The following is a 26,103-nucleotide window of genomic DNA, read 5'->3' as shown; positions in this document are numbered from 1 at the left end:
CGATAATTATGAAGAAGAAAAAAAGGATAAAGATATTCATTCCCTTATCGAAGTCGAGAATTCGAATGTTCGCGCGGTTTCGTACGATCGTCAGATATCAATATGGCGGCGATAGAAGATAAACTCGACTACGGGGATAGAGGGCACTTCAGCGGCGCGATACAGCTGGCCCGTTCGACTCCTCAAACCAAATTGTTTCTCATTCGTTTCGGTGAGTTCTTCGCTGTCGGAGCAGGTGAATATATTACGAGTAGGCTAAACGAGCAGCGGCGATAGATAGCTTGTGAAAACGTCAAACAGTAAAGATTGCAGAATTGAACGGGAACTCTACTCGAACGTTGTCAACGGTGAGTGTAAAAAAAAATATATATATATATATCTATTTACTTTCACTTCCCTTTTCGATTATAATACCCTTGTTTCCGGTCTCGAATGGAATTTCTTTTCCTCTCTCTCTCTCGCTCTCTCTCTCTCTCTCTCTCTCTCTCTCTCTCTCTTTCTCTTCTTTCTTTCAATTTTTTTTCTTTTCTATTCTTTTCTTTTCTCTTCTCTTCCTTTCCTTTCTTAACATTCTTTGCCGGCTTAACAAAGAAACCGCTTAGCTTCTCTGAAGTCAAAGAAAATTTAGTCGCGACAGAGCGAGAAGAAAGGGAAAAGAGCTTTCGAAGCGTGCCAGCGAACTGGTGACTTTCTATTTCGGCATTTTTACGCATATCTACGGTATTGAGGTAGGGAGTGGGGTAACAAGAGGAAAGAAGAGGAGGGGATGAGAGGGAGGGTTCGAGATAAATCACGAGAGCGAGGACGCAGTAAACTGATGAAGGTCCTCCCATCATCGGCTTTCGTGATTGAGATATGGACTCGTATTGTCGAATAGTTTGATATTTATTGTTCGACGTAAACTCGATTGTCTTACCATATAATTTTCTTTCTTTTTTTTTTTTTTTATCAATTTCATCTCTGATATACTCTTTTAAATCTTCTTTCTTTCTCTCTTTCTCTTTCTCATTTCTCTTATCTTTCCTTTCTTTAATTTATTCTGTATTTTCTATATTATCTCGTTCGACCTTCGAAAGATCAAGTATAAATATTTATAACGACGAGATAGATAAGCTTTTGAAAAAGCGCGCGCACGATTACTTTCGAATATAATCTTCGGCTAATTTCGATCGTTTCCGATTCACGAACGAACGAACGAACGAACGACGAACTCGTGAAAAACAATTGACTCTCTCGGCTGTCGTTCCACGAACACTTTCATTTTTATCGCTCGGTAAAGAACTGCTTTTCTCTCTATCGAAGAAAATTCTGTTTAAAGAAGAAGAAATTGAAAAAAGAAAAAGAAAAGATATATTCGTGGAATCCAATGGAGTTCAAGGAAAAAAAGAAGAGAGAAAGAGAGAGAGAGAGAGAAGTAAACAAACTTTTTCTATACGAAAATTATCATTTTTATAGATTCAATTGGTCTTTGAAAACATGTACGCTTTTAACCGATACTTTCGCGAGTTACTTTTACATTTTATAATGTCGTTGAAACGATCGATCTCTTAAGCGAATGGAATGTTGTAGGTGATTCGCGAGAGAAACTGCATATTTCCTCGATGTAACTACGTATGACATGTGTATGTGTATTCATATATGTATGTATATATGTATGTATGATACATGTATGTATATATGTATATATATATGTATGTATGTATATATGTATGTATTTATGTATGTATATATATATATATGTATTTATGTATGTATGTATATATGTATTTATGTATGTATGTATGTATGTATATATGTATTTATGTATGTATATATGTATGTATGTATGTATTTATTTATGTATATATGTATGTGTGTATATATGTATTTATGTATGTATATATGTATGTGTGTGTATATGTATGTATGTATGTATGTATGTATATATATACTTTCTCAGTAGGTTAAGAAGCATGGAAGGACGATGAGCGAAGGTCGTGAAAAAGTAATTACGCGCGATAAATGACCGAGGGAAGTGGTAATCGGAATATAAGGAGAGAGAAAGATGAATGTTTTACGGAAGAGAAAGAAAACGAAGATGAAGAAAAAGCGGAGAAGGATTCTTTTCTTATTTTTCTTTTTTTTTTTTTTTTTTTCTTTCTTTAACAAAATTAGAAAGCGGGTTAATGTACGTATAAGAAAGATTTTCAATGTCATGGTTACGCAAAACGGAAGGTTACACGTATACGAGACGTAGTACTTCGTTTCGTTGACATTGTAAGTACAAATATTAAAAAAATCCATTCGTGTTAGTTCGATTTAGTTTATTATGAAGTCGAATTGTTTATTATGAAACAGAAAGGACGATAGTACGTATATACGTATATAAAATACTTTCTTTCTTTCTTTTCTTTTTTTTTTTTTTTTCTTTTTTTTTTCTAAGAAAATTAACGACGAAAACAATTAGCTTTTAAATCATCGACGATGTTTATAAAACGTTCTTTATGAATTTTTCTAATTTTATTATCGAACACTCGATCGTCGCGTTAGATATTTTTATATCATTCTTATCGAGATAGATCTTTTACGTGTGTATGGATATATTTATTAAAAATATTAATTACGTTGAAATAATCGTTTCGAAGCTCGTATAGCTCGAATTTCGTTGGTTAGAGATTGTTAGGAAGATGAGTCAAGGACGTATATCGTGAAAAATACACATTCGCTCTCGTCGATGTAGTCAGTGGTAACTTCAAATGTCAAAAGCTATCTTACAAAGTGTACTTACTTGTTGCCATCGCTCTTCCCTCTTCTATCCTTTCTTTATTAGCCTACGTATCCAGTATTCCCCTCTCCTTCCTTATACGATCATAACGATGGCAAAGAAACATCTCTTCTAAGAGAAATTTGTGTCGGTAAGCGTCAGTGACTTGACTCTTTTCATGATTTTTGCAAGCAGTGCTATATATTTCGACGTGACGTCTATTTTCGTTAAAGCACGAAGAGCATACTCTCTAAATATGTATGTATATGTATGTATGTATGTTTATATAAATGCATGCATGTGTATGTATATATATATGTGTGTGTGTGTATGTATATTATGTATAATATGTATATATGTATGTATGTATAATATATGTATGCATGTATGTTTATATAAATGTGTGTGTGTGTTATGCATAATATGTATATATGTATGTATGTTTATATAAATGTGTGTGTGTGTGTGTGTGTGTTATGCATAATATGTATATATGTATGTATGCATATATGTTTCTGTGTATATATGTATAAATGTATGTATATTTGTGTATGCGTGATATGTACGCATGAGTGTATGTGTTTACGTATATATCACGTATGTTTCGTGTTACTCGCGAAAGTATTTGTAAACTCTTTCCACTCGACTAAGTTTCGTTGGTGCACGAGTTCGATGATTTGCAATTTTCTGCTTTTTATTAGAGAATCGTTCTCGCTTATTCGCACGGTGAATTCTCAAAACTGCAATCGTTTAAAATTCTGATCTAAGCGAAAAGATGTACGTATTGCGGATAATGTTTTTCGGTACGGTTCCAATCTTTTATGACTGTAAATTTTTTTTTCTATTTTATTTTTTCTTTTTTTTTTTTTTTCCTTGATTTATTATCATCATCATCATCATCATCATCATCATTTTTTATGCATCAACTTCACTCAAAATGCAGTCGCACCTTTTCCATTTTTTATTGCACTTACTTCTTCATACCAATCGATTTCAAAGATAGAGAGCATAGAGGGAACATCTATGAGAATTAACTTTATTGCGAGATCGATCGCGTTAACGCGATTAATATTAAAAAAAAAAAAAAAAAAAAAAAAAAAAAAAATTCCATTGATATCTTCTTCCTTTTCGATTATGTTATTATTCGTTCGACAAATGACGTCGTGCAATTTTGAAGGAACGATTATGGTATTATGCGATTACAAAACTTCATTTGTGTTTTCTTTCAATCGTAACAATCATCGAGGCGTATACGTTCATTATGTCGATTATGTAACGATAGGAAACGTTCGTTGGTCTCGAAATGAGGTCCTTTTGATTTTTCTAAGATGGAAAATCGTTCTTTTCGATTGTTCCTTCGAATATACATATATACATATATATATTTACATAGAAGAACGGAAGATTAAGTTGGCCGAGAAAGTGCAGGTTGTCTTGATCGTAGGGTGTGCACATCCGCGAGCAAAATCCTTTTACGTAAGTTACCTTCTTGCTTCGAGATTAAAATCACAGCGTAAAAGTTGTTAGCATATATTATGGAATGTTGCTCGTCGCTTGGCACCTTAGTCATTTTTTTTTTTTTCTTTTTTTTTTTCTTTTTTATAAGAAAAGATACGCATCGAATAATTAACTACCGAACAATGTATTTACTCGCTTATTTTTTTTTTATTTAATGATTAATCACTAGCTTTAATTCGATGATATAATTTACTCGGGTCAAATATTTTTCAACGTTTTGTCCGTATTTAAAAGAAATGGTACGTATTTCATAATAAAATATCAACGATTGACAAATCTAATACTTAATCATTTATATCGATCATCGATCAAAATATTGTGACGGCGTGTTATTTATTTCGGGATGAATATTTTAAATAAATCGTCGACGTTCGTAATAAACTATCTATATTCAATATTAATTAATGAAAGCTTCATTGTTTATATCGATCAAAATATTTCTATATTAATATTTCAATAAATAATAGTATTAATATACGATATCACTTTTTTAGAAACGAAATAATTAAATATCATCATCAATTAAACATCATTATCTGGAAATAAAATAATCGCTAACGAATTTCAATCGATTTCATTCTTATTTCTTATTTCGAACAACAGTTACGATCAAATCTCAATTCTTTTCATATTTGATATCATTTACATATTTATATAAATTATCAGCGCGATTATACGATACAACGAAGTGAATTAGATCGTGAAATTATCGAAAAAGAACAAAATTACGAAAACATTAATCTATGTTTATCGTGATTTCGTAACTCTACAAAGATCTTTTATTTATTGAAATTCGAATGATTCAAACGTATTCCACACACACACACACATATATATATGTTTTTATTTACATATACTATTTTCGTGTTACTTTCGATCCCATTTCTAGTTTATTCGTCATCACGTTTGTTTTCATTCGTTGAATCCTAACCGAGCGAAACACTCGCGTTTATCTCGCAGCAAGCAACGAAGTGTTTCGTTAGTAGTTGGATGGTTGCTTGGTTGGTTGGTTGGTTGGTTGGTTGCTTGCTTGGTAGCACATCTTGGGAACAGGTTAGCAGCTGCAGACACCATACGGCAGGTACATATATACATACATACTTACATGCATATATACATGCATACATACATAGTTGGTCTCATTCTTCCATTTATTTACTGCTTCCGATGTATCAACCTTCTTTTTATCTATCTCGTCACGATGGAAGCGAATAATTTTCCAAAATGTAATAAAGATTATTTTCAAGGTTGAAATTCTTGAAGAGTGTCGAGAAATTGATCGAATTTGATCAAAATTATTTCGAGAGAAAAATATGTGAGCGCATCATTTACTTATCGCGTATTAAACAAGCTGCTTAAGGTGTGTCATTTTTGGTGACCTCAAAGATCGACGAATCTCGCGTGACTTTATAATATTATTGTATAGAATAAGCGAATTCTTTTAGTCGAAGAGAGGAGAAGGACAGACAATGAGATACAATGGGCGTTCCGGTGAACGAAGTGTGTGTGTGTGTGTGTGTGTGTGTGTATTTATCGTTATTCATGATGTGTCTGATTTACATTGTTTTTTTTTTTTTTTTTTTGCAAACTCTTCAATGCAAATCAATTTCTTTCGTCTTGCTTTCACGAACAATAATAGCGATATCGTAAAGGAGACTGAATTGTTTCGATATTATCTGATCTCGTAAATGGCATGTAGACCGTAATAATTTGCGAAATGTCACTTGTGTATGATTAAATTTGATTCTTTCATTCTAAATTTTAGAATATCCTGTATTATGCAATATATCAATGTGTATTTTACATATACACACGTATACATATATATATATATATATATTTAGTACAGTGTTTCCCAAACTTTTCCTATGACGAAACATCTTAAAAATTTTGAAATTTAAACAGAATACCATGATTGTTTTACGTATTAGATAGATATTAATAATAAATAAACGAAGCTAATAAATGTAAGAGTTAAGAAAACAAAACTTACATTTATTCTCAAACTTATAATTATGTTTAAAACGAAACGTATACACACATTTATTGACTTTCCCTGGAACATAGTTTGGAAAATACTGATACATAGTATACGTAGTAATATTTATTATTAATATTAATTCTAGAAATGGAACGAGTTGATTCATTTTAGTTTCTCTACTAATTGTCGGTAGGTTACATAAAATCATTCATTGTTTTCTATTGAGAAAAGAATCTTTCTCTCTTCGTAATACCGGTCGTGTAATTGCTGTTGCTACCGTTGAAAGTAATGACGTAGTTACACTTAGTTTTTTTGTTATGTACTCTCGGTATATTCGTCGAATTAAAGAAAAGAAAGAAAGAAAAAAGAATACAAAAAGGTTAAAGAAAAAGAAAAATGGGAGTCACAATAGAGACACCCGGTATGTATAAATCGCAGAGACGCAACGATACATCACGTAGTCGCGATGCACCGCCCGTACAGATACGCGTAATCTCGTTAACCATTTCCTGCGTATTGAAATTCTCGAAATTACTGGGAAAGATTTATCTGTCTCTTTTACTCCCTTACTCTCTTTCTCTCTCTCTCTCTCTCTCTTCTCTATCGTTCGATACGCGATTTAATTATCGAATGGGCGGACATAAAATTTCTCAAAAAAGCTTTATAACCCATATTAACCCAATTTTTATTTCTCTTTAGAGAAGTATTATATAATATTAAAGTTATGATATAACTTATATTATTATAGTTACTAATAGTACTAATTGTTAAGTTATAACTAGTACAATTATATTATAGTAATTACTAAGTCACAAATAGTACAGTTATTTTATACCAATTACTAAGTTACAACTAGTACAGTCATGTTATGTTAATTGTAAGTATGATTAATATAGTTATGATATGTAGCAAGTATAAATATAAACTATATCAAATATAAGTTATATCATATACGACTATAATATACAAAATGTAATTACTATTATATTACTGTAATATAATAAGTATATGTATCAAATATATAATTATTATACTGATGTAGTGTACAGTTACTAATATATTATAACTTATGTTAACAAAAAAAAAAAAAAAACCCCGTAGAAAACATCAATCACTATGTTATAACTAGTACAGTTATAACATAGTAATTACAAAGTTTGTATTTACACTACAATTGTATTTGTACTAAATACTAAATATAAATACAATTATACTGAATATAAGTTATAGCATATAGTTACAGCGTATAGATTGCAGTATAATTATATATAGTAAATATACAACTGCTATAACAATATAGTATATACTATTAAGGTATAACAAACTTAAAAAGAAAATTAAAAGAAAGCTTGAAAAACTTTGTTTTTGACGATATCAAAATGAAATAAAAAATTATAAAAACAAATAGATATGTACGTATATGATATAAATGCAGGGTTTTAAATTTATCTGATGTTATAGAAATTTAATCGAAAATTACAGAGAAAGAGAAAGAGAAAGAGAGAGAGAGAGTTGGAGACGAATATCACACCTCGCAAAATATAGATTAACGTAGCACGTCAATCGAGACAGTTCCTTCTCTCTCATCGATACGCTCGATTAAATTTTGCTTACGCACGTTGATAATCCAGTTTTGACGACAAGTTACATTATAAAACGTAATAAATATCGCACATGAGTATATACGTATGTATCCATAGATAAATAGGATGGAGAAGGCGAATCGAATCGGTTACTTAGATTACTTTCCCCACTTTCGCATGCGCGCGCGCGTATACACACAGTGTACGTTAAACTATTCGTTGAAAGAGAGTAACCAGTAAATCGAATGGCGAGCAATCCGAGTCTTTTTACTAGCAATTCGGTATTGTCACGATAGAGAGCGAAACCGGAACTCGAGAAAGTTTAAAAACAAACGATCGAGACTCGTAGAAATGCGAAACTAGAGAAAGAAACTCTTTGTATTTTTAACATACGTACATATGTGTGTATATGTGTAATGTATTAACTTTGTAACAGTATTATCCTTGGAAAATCACTATAATTATTTTCTATCGGTTTGAATTTACCAGATAGATTTTTCTCAATCGCGATTTTGTTGAAATTATTATATTTTTGAAAAGTGCACTTCTAAGAAATCGTAAGAGGAAAGATGAAAACAACGATTGCGTGCTATCATCTCTCTGGTATTTGATTGTATAATGAATGAGGAGAGAAAACCGGTTTTTTTTTCTCTCTCTCTCTCTCTCTCTCTTTTTTTCTTTCTTTATTTTTTCGATTTTTATCTCTTTTGTCTTTTCTTTTCTTTTTTTTTTCTTTTTTCTTGTCAGGTGATCACACTTCAAAACCTATCCATATAGAATCATATCCTCGCTAATTATCTCGTTTGTTTTCATCATCGTTTTCTTTATTTTCGTTTTATAGAAATATTACCAATTCATTGTTTAAACATTAAATTTGATTCTTTTATGATGACATTTCTTATATACCTTTCTGATTGTGTTATTTATTTCCACAATGTAACGAAGATCGGTGTGGGAATTTTTGACGGGCTTAAGAAACCCGTTACCCATTGTGAATCGAATACCTAATAAGTTTGGTTGCATAGTGTCCGTGATTCCCAATGCGTTTGATAGGACATATAACCTTTTTACGTTTTCTTTCGACGAAATTTCATCGGTGATTTATGTTTTTATTTTGGCGAATTTTTGCGAGGACAACTACTGCGTACATATATAAATACATACATACATATATACATATATATATATATACATATGATACATACATACATACATACATACATATATACGTATGTATGTATGTATGTATGTGCGTATGTATATATGGATACATTATGTACGTAGATACGTACGTACGTGAAAATGTTTCGAGATATTACTAGTTAAATTTTATTATCAAGAATATACTTCTTTTCTCTTTCTTTTTCTTTCTTTTTCTTTTTCTTTTTCTTTTTTTTTCTTTTTTTTTTTCTTCATCGTCTTTTCTCTCATGGAAAAAAATTTACGAGTATTTTTATATGATAGGTTAGAAGTTAGAAGAGACCGACCGCTCTGTTATTCGAGTCTTATTACGAAGTTACTCTTCAAAGAGCAGTACTATTTTGCCGACGCGATTTAGCTCGCGTATTTAGCACAACGAACGTTCAAAGAGTTTAAGCGATAAGATCATCGACATTATAACTCTTATACGAGCGATAGTTTATAGGTTATACGAACATATGAACTTGCATAAAAATGCATATATATGCGAATAAAGAGGAAAACGATTAAAGGAAATTTTGTTCAAGTTTCTTTATCTATTTATGCATACAAGATTGAAAACCACTGACAACGATCATTTCGATATATATACATGCATATATACATACATACATACATACATACATACATACATACATACATATACATATATATAATATGAAAGTATATAAAACAGAATTATGTATTATAGAATTCTTTGTTCAAATTGAGGAAAGAGAAACGTATTGAAAGTCATCTTGAAACGAAACAAAGTCGTTTATTTGTTTGTTTTGCTTTTTTTTTTTTTTTTTCTTTTATAATTAGATGTAAAGTACGTCTATTTCGTAACTGTATTGTATAGCGTAGTTGTTGTTTTCAAATAAGAACAAGCGTCGACATTAAAATCGTCGCGACAGTCTATGAATGAGACACGTTCGTCTCTCGTCAATAATACATCTTTCTTTGAGCTGGTTCTTTCCTTGATAAGGAACGAACAGTTCAACGAGGGAAGAGGACGAACGACGACGTTGCTCTCGGCCGTGGCTGGTACCACCATCCTCTATCCCTTCTCGTTCTACCGGATCGTCTACCAACACCGATCTCTATCGTATCCGTGTATGCTCGCATATCGCCGCGGTTAATACGTCTCACAGTCAATCTTTTTTATTTATTTTCTTTTATAATATTCCGATATCTAAAGTCCATCTTATATAAAATAAAGAATATAAAATTTCATAGCTCTTAATAGAACAAAATTAATAGATACGAATGACTTTCAACCGATCGTAAAGTTTCTTTCCAATTACGTACACCCGAACGAAGTTCGTTTTATTAAAAAAAAAAAAAAAAAAAAAAAATATATATATATATATACATATAAATAATAATTTTTCGTAATATTCGATAAAAACAATCTGACGAATGTCAAAAAGATGAGATATAATAGCCTTTTAGTATCGTAGAAATATAATAGGGGACTTGCGTTATATTAAACTAACGTAAGAAATCGTTCTCCGCATGGTGGCGATAGTGTCGCGTCAAGGACCGCGCCGACGCCATTACCGCCTCTTCTCACTAGCGTTAGTCTCTTGCGAGCCGTCGGTCAGTGCGGAACCGGCTCGTGTCTCTTTCTCTCTTTTTCTCTCTTTTTTTTCTTTTTTTCTCTTTCTTCGGATTATGTAGTTATCTTATTATACTTGTTCTTTTTTCTCTTTCTTTCTCTATCTCTCTCTCTCTCTCTCTCTTCGTATATTCTCACTCGTTTTATACGATATCGTGTCGTTAATATTGTTTAGTGCGTTTCATACAAATTAACCTTTGAAGAATTTGATGAATTTCTTCGTACCGGCGAAATACTTTTAGGTGAGTAAGTTTTTAAATAAATATATATATATATATACATATACACATACACATACACATACATAGTCTTTTCTACGATACATATACGATTGAAAAATATTAAACAGGAAGTTTCAAAAGAGCCGTGTTGTAAAACAATATAGTTAAGTGCCCACATCATAGTACTCAGATAAGAATATCCTGTTTCTAGTTATCGTTTACCTTTGAAAGTTCGTTGGACGAATGATCCGAAGAAATCGCTCGGTTATTGGCCGATAAGTTATATCCCATAAAATTGATCTTCGCCGTTGCATAAATTACTTATTTACTTACTTACTTGCTTACTTACTCGCAAATGATCGATTTATTTTCAACTTCAAACGAATTTCATAAGACACTAATAACGTAACGATGCTTAACACGAAATCTTCGTGATAATAAGAAACGGAGTAGAGCCAATTAATGCTCTTAACGACGAGTTTCGAGTTTTCAATACTCACGATATTAATGTCGTCAAATTTCCAAATATACACAAAGAAAATTAATAACGATAAAAGAAACAAGAAAGATATAAGATCGAAATATTCGTTTCGATGATATTTCAGAGAGAGAGAAAAAAAAAAGGAATAGTTAACCCGAGGCTCGGAATAAATCTAGGTCCGCGTCACCCTAGCGACTAGTTACTGTTCGCGACGACTCTTACGCGACCCAGAAACATTCTCTTTTCTTTCTCATCGCTTCCTCGAGGGCAATAGAACGCGATTGCGCGTACTTACTTGCATCGAAGTTCAAAGTGTCTAGCGACTAACAGTTATATTACTACTTTTTCACTTCTTTTTTTTTTTTTTATTCTGTCTGTCTGCTTCTCTCTCTTTCTCTCTCTCTCTGTCTCTCTGGTCGTGTCTGCCTCTCTCTCTCTCTCTCTCTCTCTCTCTCTCTCTCTCTCTCTCTCTCTCTCTCTCTCTCTCTCTCTCTCTCTCTCTATCTTTTTCTGTTTTTCGTTTTATTTCTTTCTTTCTCGACGACCAACATCGAGGTCACCGCCATATTATCCTCCTCTCAATACACGCGAACTTGTCATCGTTGCATTTAACCGACTTCGTTTATATCGAAGTTGGAAATCTAGTATCAGATTTTTCTCTCTTTAGTATTAGAATATCTCTCCTTTTTCTTTCTTTCTTTCTTTCTTTCTTTCTTTCTTTCTTTCTTTCTTTTTTTTCTTTCTTTTTTCCTTCTAATTCTGTAATTTATTCCAACGTTTTAATTCGAATGGATTAGTAGTGATTAATTTTGCGAACGTTATATCTTTCGTATATCTTTCGAGTTTATTTCAAGTATATATTAGGTTAGATTCTTTTTATTGTTTATTAGTATTCTCTCTCTCTCTCTCTCTCTCTATATATATATATATATATATATATATATATATATATATCTTTTTCTTTTCTTTTCTTTTTTTTTTACGATAAAGATTGTCATTCTACTTAATAATAGCATTTCTGATGCATATTCATGAGAGAGATCTAACAAATTATTGATCCGCATAATGAGCAATACAAATTGCTGGAATGGCGACTAAATAATTATTTACGATTAATGAGATATAAATTATTCATTTTCGTTCGATACAATCGCAGTTTTCTTTCTTTCTTTCTTTTTTTTTTTTTTTGTTCTTTTTATGTTCGTTTTATATATATCTCGTTAGGTTATTCGAATAAATAAAATTGTATTTTTGTAATAATCTCGATCGATGCTGTCAATTATTAATTGTAAGAAGACGTTTGTCGGAAAACTCATTTTCTGACGATAATATTAATCGTATCTTTGGTAGAGTTTTCTTTTTCTTTTTCTTTTTCTTTTTCTTTTTCTTTTACTTTTTCTCTTAACCTATCAATCGAAGGAACCTCATTTGCGGTAAATATATTTCCATCGTTGAACGAAGAAGGAGCACACCCGGAAATGCTACTTTCGCTTTTTAATGCAAAACTTTCGTTTGTATTCGCGATTGATGCAATGTTAATAAACGGACGATGATATCTTTTCTATCATTTCATTTATTGCGAAAGAAATGAAAAAGAAAGGAAGAAAAATTTCGACATTTAACGAGCGATCATGACAAAAGAAACAGAAAATATATTAGGTTAGGTTAAAAAGTTATCGAAGCTTCGTAATTTTGTATTTTTGTTTTGTCTCGTCCGATATTTTCGATTTTCGATTAAACGGAATCCAAAAACGTTGTTAATTAATACTTAGTAGGATCATATTGTGTTTTTATTCGAAAACGATAAAGGAGGATAAATTTATCAAGAATAATTAATTTTAATTATTTTATTTTATTTTATTTTATTTTTTTTTTTTTAACTATATAAATTAATGTTCGAAATTTATTTATACGCGTAAAGGTATCCAATAAATATACGTTCCAAAGGTAAATAATTTTTTCCTTTGATCATGTTTATTTGCAAGAACGTTAAAGAACTCTACGGAACTTTTTCCTTCGTTCCGTTTCTAGTTGAATGTGAAGAAAGATCTTAACGTAATACACCCACACATCTGTATGTACAAACGCCTACATTTAACTATCCTCATAATTCATAATAAGAAAGTAGAATAAAGTCTGTGTACCTTCGTTTAAAGGCACATCTAGAGCGAGAATGGAGAATGTAGGGAAGAGGGGAAAAAAGGGGAGTAGAGAGAGAGAGAGAAAGAGGGTGAGAGGGTGAGAGGGGGTGTATACTTACTTGGCAGTACTCGAATTACGAGAAGGAATTATCAAGGCGAGTGGTATACTAGTATGTATCAAGAAACAGTGATGATGTGTTAGAATTATTAGCTTGTTGTATTTTACGCGTACGCACGCTTATTATGTGATTCGAGGAAAAAGTATTCTTTTTTTTTTTTTTTATTTTTATTTAATTTAATTCATTTCTTTTTAATATATGTTTATAATATTAATTTATAATGTATTTTATTTCATACATGTCTACAATGTTTATGATCTAATAGATTATTTTTTATTTTATTTTATTTTATTTTATTTTGTTTCAAAGTTAATTTAATTGATATATATATATCTTTTTTTTTTGTTCTTTTTCCCTCTATGAAAAGAAAAATAAATATAGAAAATTTATAAAATCATGCTACAGTTTGCTAGTAGACCAAAAACATAGACATAGAACAAAAAACAGGATGCATATTACACAGTCTACGAAAACATTTGTATTCTACTGTTAACACGTATATATACGTACATATATGTCTGTATGAATATATATATATATATATATATATATATATATATATAAAGATTATGAGTTTTCCATAGACGACGAGCCCGAGATGTGGGTCAGACAGACCGCAATACTTTTCTAAATGGCTCGCCATAGTATCGTATCGACGTTATAAAGACTCGAGAGAAAGTGCGAGCAGACATTTTCTAACTGACCGCATCCGTTGGAAAAATTAGAGACTATCCCAGGTTTTACCTAGCTGAACGTACATAGTACATACATGCGTAAATACTTATATACATACATTCTTTATTTTATCTCTCTTTTCTTTTCTTTTTTTTTTTTTTACAAGCGAAATGAACGACTTGTTCTTGCGTTAGATTAGTTTGTAATTCATAAATCGTATCAAACTTGTCGTAATTAGTCTTTGTTTGTTTCCATCAAAATCGTATGTTCTTTTTTTTTCCCGAACTATAATGTGTTATTATAGAAAAATAACGTATGATTAATGACTTTATATGTACCTACGTTAATGATAGAGAGTCAGTGTTTCTCAATCAATGTTCCACCGGACAAGATTAAATTTTTAATGAACCGCGAAATCATTCCTAACCGTTACCTTGCGTAAACCGAGCAAATTGATTAATTTCCAAGAGATCTATCGAAATTTTTTTCTTAAAATATTAATCGCGAATAATAACACGTATCGATTAACAATCGTATCTTTAAAATAATATAAATTCTTTATCGATCTTTATCAAGATTCGTAAAAAAAAAAAAAAAAAAAAAAGTTGGATTATATTTGAGAATAAATCATGAGTATAATCACAAAGAAATGTACGGTACGAAAAGAAAGGTTGAGAAACGCTGATCTCAAAAAGAATATCGCAAAAAATAAATAGATAGACGTTATCTCTCTCTATCTATCTATCTATCTATCTTTCTCTCTCTCTCTCTCTCTCTCTCTGTCTCTCTCTCTCTCTCTCTTTCGTTCTCTTGTTCATCTTGCTTCTCAGCTTCGTAATAGTTCTATTAACGGTATGTAGCTGAGATCGAATTAACGTAGATAATAATTGCTTTCGCAGAGAGGCGATGATGGGCGTCAGTAAAAGCTCGCTTATGCACGTGACGCCGCGTACCGCTTCGGAGGAGTTTCACCTTGAACGTTATGCAAGCTAACATTAACATACGCATACCTATGTTATAGGGTTAACGCATAGCGCATAGAGAGAAACTCTACGAGTCCTATTCTATAAACGGCACTGCAGTTCTTCGGATGCAACGAATGTCACTGCTACGAGTCTCCGGTTTTCTTTCTTTCTTCCTTTTTCTCTCTCTCCCCTCTCTCACTCTTTCCCTTTCTATCTATCTCTCTCAATCGCATCGAAAGCAAGATCTTTTTCTAAGAAACCTCTCGAGAACGGGTTATGCTCGAGATGCGATAAATTCCATGGCGGTTCACGACGCAGTCGATGATCTTGTCTCTTCGCGTAAGTTCGTGTGTGTATATCTCTGTGTGTTCTGTGCGTGTGTTTATATATATATATATATATAGAGAGAGAGAGAGAGAGAGAGAGATGCAAGTATTATGGAGGATTAGTTTATATCGCAAATATTATTTTCACGATATATTAACATTTTTGAAGAAAGAACAGAAAGAAAGAAAGAAAGAAGGAAGGTTTAATTCGATTCGATTCATTGATCGTAAATATAAGCATGTATTTTTGTTTTTTCCTTATTTTTTACTTTTCTAAATCATCATACAGTATTTATATTAAATAATTGTATACATATATATATATATATATATGATATATGAGCGTACGAGAAACTGGTAACCATGTATAACATTTCATTTAAAAAATTACGATTAGACGGTCGATCGATCTCGAATTTAAATTCCGAATAATCCTTCCCGGATCGATTCATTTTCTCAGTGCAATTGAAGAAAAGATGGCGTCGGGTAATGATGACGTTGAGTAAATTACGCTCGGTTAAATTCGGCATCTTTCTTTTGACGGCACCTGAATACGGTGCTCCTTTGCACGATGGAATGTGAGTCTGCCTGTCTATCTGTCTATCTGTCTGTCTAACTGTCTTTCTTTCTGTCTGTCTGTCTATCTCTCTGTCTGTTTGTCGGTCGGTCGGTTACGGTTCAGGTCGTTTTGCTGGAACAAGTATTCAGCTGTAATACGTGGGAGGAATAGGAAGTCGTGCATTAAATCCGAACGTCCATCTTTCAACGCGCTTAAACGCTTCTCAAATGGAACACAGGCGCTCTTCTACCGGCATCCTTCCCTCGGGGGAAGAGAGAAGAGAAGAGATGAGATGAGAAGAGAAGAGTACTAGAGAAGAGAAGAGAAGAGAGAGAAGGAGGAGATGATGAGAGGAGAGGAAGTGAGGTTAGGTTCACGCGAGTGCATTGATGGAAGAGATATAACGTGATAACTCTGACCATTTCCAATTCGAACCGCTCTTGATGATAACGTTTGTCCTTATTTTTTTATTTATTTATTTTTTTTCTTTTTTATTTCTTTTTTTTTTTATTTTTTATTTTTCTTCTGATCACGATGTCGAATGTAGTATGAGCGTTTCGTTAAACGAGAGAAAAATTCGAAGCTTTGCCATGAAGAAACGCACTACTGATACGCTTTTCTTTTCCTTTTTTAGTTTTCATTTTTACTTGTAGATAAGTACGCTCTCGTTCGATTACAGATAAAGATTTCTTTTTCTCCTTGGATCTTTTTTCTTTCGATTTTATTTTCTTTTCTTTTCTTTTCTTTTCTTTTCTTTGTTGTTTTTTTAAATCGTTTTTATGTATCTATGAGTACGTACTTGTATAGATATTTCGTTTGGATTTTTTTTTTCTTTTATTTTTTTTTTCTCCAAATAATTCCACGTCGCCGAACGAGAAGATACATAAATTGTTAATTAAATCGAGAAATTTGAAAATCGTCTTAATCGTCGTAAATGTGCTATGATTTTTCTTCGAGAGTACTTACTTCTTTTTCTTTCTTATCTTTTCTTTCGTTCCCACGACATCGGAGCAATAAAAATACGTATCGATTAAATTGGTCTCTCTCTCTCTCTCTCTCTCTCTCTTTCTTTTTCTTCTATATCTCTTTCTTTCTCTCTGTATGTCTCAAAGTATAAATAATGTCGCGCGTTCAAGATGATGAAACGCGAAAGGATCTAGCCTTCGTATCCAAGGCTGACCGCTCGTCGAACGGTGAAACACAATCGACTGCATTTTAACATGCTTTTATGCGCTTTGTACTAAGTCTTCATCGCTAATTATGTACATTGAGGACGTTATCTATAATCTTCATTTTATTTTATTTTATTTTATTTTTCTTTTCTATTCTTTTTTTATTGTAACTTCCTTTCTCTCTCTCTCTTTCTCTCTTTCTCTCTCTTTATATAAATAAACTACGACGTAAAGAAAATAAATAAATTGCCATTCGATATTTCGTAGTACGTCTTTTCTTTGTTACATACATATACACATTATATACATACACACACTCGCGAAATTGTATTCGGTTAGACAGCTGTTTACAATTTATATGTCAACAATAAAATTCTTATCTCACTTCGAAACGACGCAGAAGGAGTACTCTTGTTCGTATTCTGGTATATTTGCTCGTTGACTTAAAAAAAAAAAAAAAGAAGAAAAAGTAAAGTAAAATAAAATAATATAAAAAAAGAACTGCTGGCATATATCGAAACTGACTCCCTCGACATGTATACGAAGCGAACAATAGCTATTCGCATATTCCTTTCTATACACACACACACACATATATATATAATATATATGATGCGTTATATGTATGCATAGGTGCGTACCATAAGTGCAATGCTAGAGGTACGTGTACATATACGTATGTGTGTTTGTATATACATATATATTCACATGTCGCGTCGTGTCGTAGTTGGTGATTGCGTCCTAGCGTGAGAACTGCATCGAGAGACGTAGAAAGTAAGTTCTTAACTCGAAAGAAAGCTATTTAACGTAACAAAATAATAAAATAAAAGGGGTGTGATGGAGAAGGACGGGGGGGTTGTCTCAAACAAAAAATGAAACAACACGTTTTTCTTTCTTATTTTATAGCGAAGTGCTTGGGTAAAAAAGAATAAGAAAAAAAGAAAAAGAAAAAAAAAAACACTTGGTGAAAGGAAAAAAGAGAAATTAGGCTAAAGTAATAGACTCCGGTAGAATCTCTTAAAACTCTCTTTACAGCGTCATAACAAGATCACTTATTTGTACGTTTAACAGACCGTATTTTTTTAACGATAACATCGCTAAAAAAGAGAAAAAGAAAAAGAAAACAAACTTTGATTTCGCCCGAATAATAACAATAATAATAATAATAATAATAAGAATATTATTATCGTCTCGTCGTCGTAATTGTATGTATTTTACTTATTAAGTAAAAATCTCTAATGATTATCTTTTTTGGTTTTTGTTTTTCTTCATTACAGCTGCTCGTTAAAAGTCGGTGGATATACTCTTAAGAGGACCGACAAAATGAGGAACTCGACGTTGCTGAAGTGGGCACAAAATTCGACGAATAATAAAAATCAAACAAGTAAAAATGGAGGTGCGTCTCTCTCTCTCTCTCTCTCTCTCTCTCACTCTTTTCCTATCTTTCTCTGTTTCTCTTTTTCTTTATCTGTCTGTCTATCTGTCTATTTCTCCGTGTATCTGTATGTGTGAGTATGTAAAAGAGATAATACGGAAATTAAAAAAAAAAAAAAAAAAAATTGCTACTCGTTTGTAGACGCGTTTATTACAGTGAGTCTCTCCTTTCGACTTAAAGTAAAGTCCTTCTTGTGAATTGTGTTCGCAGGAACGAGTAGAAACTGGATACACCCACCGGACGCGCTTCAAAAAGGCCACATCGCCTACCTAGTCAAGGTACGGTATAAATATACATACATCGTGTGTGTGTTTTGTGTGTGTTGTGTGTGTGTAAATGATTTCCATCTTTAAAGCTGTTTCCAAGTACCACCTCGCACGTTCCTTTCGACTTCGTTGCAAAGAAACACAGAGCAACGAACGATCTCTTTAATTTTATTATTTATTTATTTAATTAATATTATTGTTTCTAATAATAACAATTATTTCCATTTCATTTTATATTCATCATATTTTCCTTCTTTTAATTAATTATTTAAAAAATGTATTCATTTACGAAAAACAAAGAAAGAGGAAAGAAAGGAAAGAAAATTGTAATTTAAAATATAGAGAGAAATGTATTTTAGGTGATCTCTAGATGAATATACATGGAATATAAATACGATGTAAATTTATGAAATTTATTCGTACAAATGTATCGTTTTCGGACTTTCAACCTTATTTGCTTATGTAACTTCGTTCTAAAATTCGCAACACGTTCTTACACGTGCCTCGTGACATATACTATACCCGTTGGGTATTAATGGACAAAAAAAAAAGGAAGGAAACAAAAAAGAGGGAAATAAAAAGGAAAAAGAAATGCAAGCTTAACCTTAAAAATCTCCGTGAGAGAGAAAAGGTTCGTTCGTTTACCTTATGTTACCCGGAACAGTTACACAATGCTTTTATACGACTCCTTCTTCGCCTTACCTTTCGTTGTTACGTGCGAATTTTTACTCGCAAAATTTCTTAATCTCACTGACTACAAAAGACTCTCTCTCTATTTCTATCTATCTCTTTCTTTTTAACCATTCTTACAAGAGTTAATAAAAGTATGAGAGTTCGTGGAAAGGAGAATTGGAAACGTTGATGCTGAGAACGAGATTAGCATGAATCGATTCATTTAATTTTATTTTCATAATTACGAAATATTTTATCTATGATCAATAATCAGATTTCCATACGATCCGTTAAAATATTTTCGCTTGATCGTTTTATAAAATCATTAACGATATTTCGAAATGGAAATAAACAGATCGTTGAAATAATTAATTCTTGATTAAAAGCTACATCATTATTAAATTGTTATGTAGTACTTGGGCAGTACGGAAGTCGATCAACCGAAGGGAATCGAAGTAGTGAAGGAAGCGATCTGCAAGTTGAAATTTAGTCAGCAATTAAGAAAGAGCGAAGGAACTAAAACACCGAAAGTTGAACTCACGATAAGCATCGATGGCGTGGCAATTCAAGAGCCAAAAACTAAAACCTCACCGAAAGTTGGTATTCAGTAAAACGATGAAACTGATGAAAAATACATGATATTGATTTAATCGATTATTTCGTTATATAGGATGAATATAACGTTACGATATTATTTAAAATTACAGCGAATCATGCATCAGTATCCCTTGCATAGAATCTCTTATTGCGCCGACGACAAAGGAGAAAAGAAATTCTTTAGCTTTATCGCAAAGGAAGAGGACGCGGAGAAACATACCTGTTTCGTATTCGTAAGCGACAAGTTGGCGGAAGAGATCACGCTTACGATCGGTCAAGCTTTCGATCTAGCATACAGGCGATTCTTAGAAACGTCTGGCAAGGATCTCGAAACTCAAAGACGTTGCATGGTATTGCAACAAAAGATCAAGAGATTGGAGCACGAGAACAATGTCTATCGACAACGGTTGCAAGACATTGCTGCTATCAAAGGCTCGGTCAGTAAATATGCCAATTAATGTTATTTTATTATTTTGAAACCGTTATTTCAATATTAAAAAGTTACTTTTAAATCCTGTTAAAACAATTATAACGTTACATAAATATTTAAGTTCATCTTTCATTCTTATTAATTTTTCTTTTTTTTTTTTTTTCTTTTTTCTTTTTTCTTTTTTCTTTTTATAGGCGGACGTGTCGACTTACCTCTTGCAGCACGATCTTCCGGATATCCTGCATGTACCAGGAGCACCGAGCGAATCTCCGCAAGTCAACGGCACTACAAACAAGTCTCCTCTGATAGGAATAAACAGCGACAGTAACGGAAACACGTCTAATGGTCCGCAGCAACCACCACCTGTTCCTCCTAGAAGCTTTGAAAAATCCTTTGATGACGATTTCATGGGGTCTGTTATAAAAGACCGATTGATATGATTGATGGATATTAAATGTACAACATATTTTAATAAATAATTTATAACTTTTCTTTTTTTTTTTTTTTGTATATATAACAGAAGCGAGGCAACACCAACGCCGGTTGTTGGTACTAAATTAGAGGGTCTCCTCATGGATGAGTTCGAAGAAGACTTTAATCCTCGTGCATACGAGACGGCAGCTAACGGTCTTGCTAATCATCAAACGAACAACAATCCTCTTCTTAATGGTCAACTGTCGTCTAATTCTAATCTATTTTCACAAACTAATGGCACTGCAAGTCCACCACCATTATGTAAGTTTCTTGATTTTATATTAACGCATCGACTATCGTCATGTCCTTCGAATTTCGATGACAAGTAAAGTAATCGATAGGTCGCGTCATCCATGTACGAGTTACGGGTATATATTATCTGTTTAGAAATGATTTAAGTTGATTTTTGAAAGAATCGATAGAAGACGGTAGGACTAATGAAGACAATGTAATAATGTATTATTATAGTTTGTTTGACAAAATTAATTCAAATGTAGAATTGTAAAAAAATACAGCGTATGAAAATTGAGATTTCTTACAAGTTGGACGATAAGTTACTGTTTTTTAAAATACTTTTTCTTGTCTTTGATCGAACCACGAAACGTTTTTCATTAGCATAGGATAATGTACTTGATACTCTTCTCACAAATATTTCTTTCGACTGCAGTATTATTATGCTAATGATGATTGTAAATTATCGACGAGATTGTTTTATACCTACAGAGTGTTCTGTTAATAATTATCCAAATTGTTTAATTTTCGTATCTTTGCTTTGTCATTAATTTCTAAACCAAATCGAAGTATTTTACGATCAAAAATCTCTATATAAATTGTATCTCAAGTTATCGCGAGCATTTTATTCGGTAGTTTGTCAAATGATACTTTCAAAAGTACTAAATCGAATTGAATGAAATTTAATGACATTTTATTAATAAAATAAATTACACGGAAAGAAAGAAAAGTTATGTTTTTTTGTGATTTTTAAACGTGTATGTAATATCACATAAAACGTCTCTGTGTATCCTCAGTGGCACCGCCTCCAAAAGCTAAGGATTCGAGACGACAAAATGGAGTAAAAGAGGACCTTTTTGGCAGTGTGCCTTTCAATCCTACGCCGTCTATAAATACAAAGAACGACTTCAATGATCCCTTTGAAATGGGAGAATTTGGTGCTACCACCGTAAACTCAAGTCCAAGCCAACAGGAATTGGAAAATGCCATTGGACTTTTGGATAAGAGATTGCTCGAAATGAAAGTTAGTAGTATTATTGTTTTATGAAAGAAATTAATATATCATATATTAAAAGTATTTCGTAGAAATATCGTTAGTTATTTATATAAATATACATTATTTTTCAGGATGGCTTTAGCAGGGGTTTATCCATCGGTACTGATGATTTTTCATTGGAGAGTTTAGATCCTTTAAGAAATTAAATCGAACGATCATTGATTATTAATTAAAATTTGTAATGGAATCGATATAAAGACAGGAAGGAAAAATTCTCTATCGTGGTCCTCTGTGGAGAGTAAAAAAATCTGTGTGTGAAACCAAAATTAGTCAATTACTGTTACTATACGATACTCGTATATTTATGGTGATGTTTGATATTTATATTATATTATTATAATTATCTATTGAATAACTCCTATTACTACGTACGTGCAGTTTTCTCACGCTCGATCGTTGCACGATTTACTTGTTTTATTCGTTGCTTTTGATATATCATGGTCCAATCACGTTTCATTGTATATTATTGATTGATATGCGTTTAAAAATGGACAAATCAATGAGAGATATATGATCTTAAAGTAATGAAACTTTAATAGGATTAAATCACGTTCCAAGTAAATTTATACAATTTTAAATGAAATTCTTATATACATACATACATAATATATATATATGTATTTATGTTCGCATATATAACGTGTGTGTGTATGTGTGTGTTAGCCGTACAAATATTTTTCGAACGGTCTTACAGAATCTTTAATGTTTTTAGCAGGAATGTTACATAGGAAATCGTGCGGCTATCGTAAATTCTATATTATTGAAAATTCTTTAGAGGATATAATTATTCCTAGTTTGCTATAATAACAATGGATATGGCTAAGAGCAAAGAGAAATTCTAAATATATATATATATATATATATATATATATATATATATACACATATATTTATGAATATAATAGATTCAGCTTACTGCTTACGCAGTCTCTCATTAAAGTTGCGTGTCGAGATAAAAAAAAATTATATATAAACACTAACCGAAGTAGACTTAGAAATTACTAATAATGCTAAAAACGCATAAATAGTATTGATAATCCTTCGGTTAGGTTAATAGCTATCTTCCCACTATTTTCTTTATCCGTGTTAGAGATTTTCACAGTTTTATATATATTTTTTGCCTTATCCATTAAAAAAAAAAAAAAGAAAAAAAAGAAAAAAAAGAAAAAATAATCAATAATAATAATTTTAATAATAATAATAATAATAATAATAATAATAATAATTTTTAAAAGAACAAAAATTAAGAGTAAATAACACGGTTCACGAAATTATTTGTACAAATATAGATCTGATTTGTTATTTTGAAAACTATTATTATTCACTAAGAAAATTATTATTTGCTAGATATATAAAAGTGGAGTATAAAATTAATATTATGTAAATATGCAATTTTTCGTCTTATTGTTATTATATTATATAAGAATAATTGTTAAGAATATATATCGTCTAATTATTACAATTGAAAAATTCTCTTATTAGTAATTATTACGTTGAAAAATTGATTCATCTTTTTTTCTTTTCATTTGTTTTATTCGAATAATATTAATTAATCGAATTCGCACGAGATGGCGTTACGTTACGACGAAACTTATCGGCCCACTAAAATGAAAGTAATGATATATCGGTATGAGTAGAAATATCTTTTTTCTTTTTGTCATATTTTATATATATTTTAAAATATATTATTCATTACAGGACATTTTAATTTAAATTTGAATAGCAAGAGATATGACTCAACGATAACTTGGTATTAAAGCCACGTGATCCGTGACTCGACCAATCGAGTGCGCAACCGCATTTGATATAACATTGCTACGTCACAATAATTGCATCGCGAGGTTGCCGAATTTATTTGGACTTATTCAAAATCAGTATGTTCGATTTTTCGTCGAAATTCTCGTATTAGATACAATGGTGAAATAATTGAACAAAATATCAGATATATCGTAACAACATTACAAACGATCACGATATGATTTGAATAATCAGTAAGATATCTACTTTGAAAACTTAAAATCGAGTCGTCGTTCAAATTTCTCGCGCTAAAATACGAGAACGTCGAATATCGAATATTACTTTGTTACGCGGAACACGAAGATCGTAATAAATCTAAACAATTGTTATTAGATTTTTTCCAACGCATGTAGTCTGTCTTGTTAGTTTCCACGTTATTATCACTTCGACATTGAAAATAAATTTGAACGGTATTAGGCGACGCTGACATATTGACACGGAGCGCCATCTGTCGTGTGAACTATACGGACGCTATAGTATATATATCGTAAAAAAATATCGAAAGGGAATCAAACGAAGGGATGATGAAAGAACGTTAAAATAATGAAAAAAGAAGGAACATAAATTAATGATAATAATTAGGGAGAAATTTGGAAAAAGAAAACGACACGAGATATAAAGAAAAACAAACACTCGAGACTACGATCGATCTAACAAACGACGTATTCTCGTTCGAATCAACGACCGGTAGACAAGGACAGAGATATACAGAAACACAGGTTCGCACGATTTGGCAACATCGCGTTCGGATCGCTGTAGCGGAGTCTACGTACGGTGGCGTCAGTATTCCGCGAGCTTCCATCGCGTACTCTTCAAAGAAATTGTGACAGTGATTGATCGATCGATCGAGCGACCGAGCAAGAGAGCGAGCGAGCGAGCTAGCTAGCCGGATTTTAGAGGTCGAAGAGAAACTGCGAAGAAAAGTCGTCTTTTTCGATTGTTAAGGTACAACGAAGGAGAGAAAATGGCGGACACGGATGGACATGAGAATGGCACCAGCAACGGCGATGTGCCTGAGATCGAGCTTATCATCAAGGTGAGTGTGAGTGTGAGTGTGGAGTGTGTGTATGTGCGTATATGTGTGTGTATGTATTTCTCTCTCTTTCTCTACGTAAATGTATACGGTAACGTATGCATGCTGCTGTGCGTATTATTTTACACACAAAACGCGCGTCCTCTGCTTTAGCGAGAGAAGGATAGATATGAGACAACTGCTTGAACTCGGAGGAGCTTCTATAGAGAGAGAGAGAGAGAGAGAGAGAGAGAGAAAGAGATATTGAGAGGCAGAGGGGAGAGAAAAGGAGCTACTCCGCAGGCGATATGGGCGTGGAACGAAACGACTCTTAGCGAGTTCGATCTCTTAAAAACTTCCTGTCTTTCTCGTCTTCCTCGTATCCTTTATTTTTCTCTTTTTCTCTCTCTCTCTCTCTCTCTCTCTCTCTCTCTTTCTCTTTTTTCTCCTTCTTTTTCCTTCGTTCATACGTTAAAGAAGAAAAAGAAAAAGAAAAAGAAGAATTGTTAGAGGACAAGAAAATGATCTTTGGTGAACGTGAGAGAAAGAGAGAGAGAGAAAAAGAGAAAGAGAGAACGCACGTCACGAGTCAAAAAGCATCCGGTAGTGCTGAACTACTGCTGCCGCTATACTTCGTTATCGGTTTTGTGTATATACATACATACATACATACATAAATATATATATATATAAAATTATGTACGTCGTATTTTCGAAGTGTTTTGGTGCTAATTATAAATATTAGTGTTGTACCAGTAATAATAATAATGATGATGATGATGATAATTATGGTGATGGTTTTTGGTGTTCTCTCTCTCTCTCTCTCTCTCTCTCTCTCTCTCTCTCTC

General features: G+C 32.2%; 2 protein-coding genes across 7 annotated transcripts in view; both read left to right on the top strand.

The window, feature by feature from the left end:
- Positions 1 to 191: 191 nt before the first annotated feature.
- LOC122632397 (PTB domain-containing engulfment adapter protein 1-like) lies at positions 192 to 23,608 on the top strand. 3 transcript variants are annotated; one of them, XM_043819129.1, is made up of 9 exons: positions 192 to 347; positions 18,562 to 18,680; positions 18,930 to 18,997; positions 20,071 to 20,253; positions 20,365 to 20,691; positions 20,879 to 21,096; positions 21,205 to 21,419; positions 22,187 to 22,413; positions 22,518 to 23,608. In XM_043819129.1, the coding sequence occupies exons 2-9, from the start codon at positions 18,608 to 18,610 to the stop codon at positions 22,590 to 22,592; spliced, it is 1,386 nt and encodes a 461-aa protein (XP_043675064.1). In that variant the 5' UTR covers positions 192 to 347; positions 18,562 to 18,607; the 3' UTR covers positions 22,593 to 23,608. The 3 variants fall into 3 exon arrangements, with proteins under 3 accessions (XP_043675064.1, XP_043675065.1, XP_043675066.1); XM_043819130.1 differs by lacking the exon at positions 192 to 347 and adding an exon at positions 10,699 to 10,867; XM_043819131.1 differs by lacking the exon at positions 192 to 347 and adding an exon at positions 15,353 to 15,566.
- A 1,294-nt stretch (positions 23,609 to 24,902) lies between these two features.
- The window catches only part of LOC122632398 (chloride intracellular channel exc-4), a 14,048-nt gene continuing 12,847 nt past the window's right edge, over positions 24,903 to 26,103 (top strand). For 2 of the 4 annotated variants that reach the window (XM_043819135.1, XM_043819134.1), the window contains exon 1: positions 24,926 to 25,279. Coding sequence is in view for 2 of the 4 variants with exons in the window: in XM_043819133.1 (XP_043675068.1) it covers positions 25,208 to 25,279 (72 nt within the window). In the remaining 2 variants the exon portion in view is untranslated. Of the gene's footprint in view, positions 25,280 to 26,103 lie in introns of all 4 variants that reach the window. The other 2 variants (XM_043819132.1, XM_043819133.1) reach the window with 2 other exon arrangements.

The sequence above is a fragment of the Vespula pensylvanica genome, chromosome 10 (assembly GCF_014466175.1).
Source record: "Vespula pensylvanica isolate Volc-1 chromosome 10, ASM1446617v1, whole genome shotgun sequence".
NCBI lineage: Eukaryota > Metazoa > Arthropoda > Insecta > Hymenoptera > Vespidae > Vespula > Vespula pensylvanica.
Note: the sequence above shows the minus strand (reverse complement) of the source record. Positions and strands in the feature narration are given on the sequence as shown.

Bases quoted from the DNA above. Each gene is read 5' to 3' on its own strand.
- LOC122632397 (XM_043819129.1), top strand. From the start codon at position 18,608: ATGAGGAACTCGACGTTGCTGAAGTGGGCACAAAATTCGACGAATAAT. The intron at 21,097-21,204 runs GTCTGTTATAAA...TATATATAACAG, and splicing joins TTTGATGACGATTTCATGGG to AAGCGAGGCAACACCAACGC. The intron at 21,420-22,186 runs GTAAGTTTCTTG...GTGTATCCTCAG, and splicing joins TGCAAGTCCACCACCATTAT to TGGCACCGCCTCCAAAAGCT.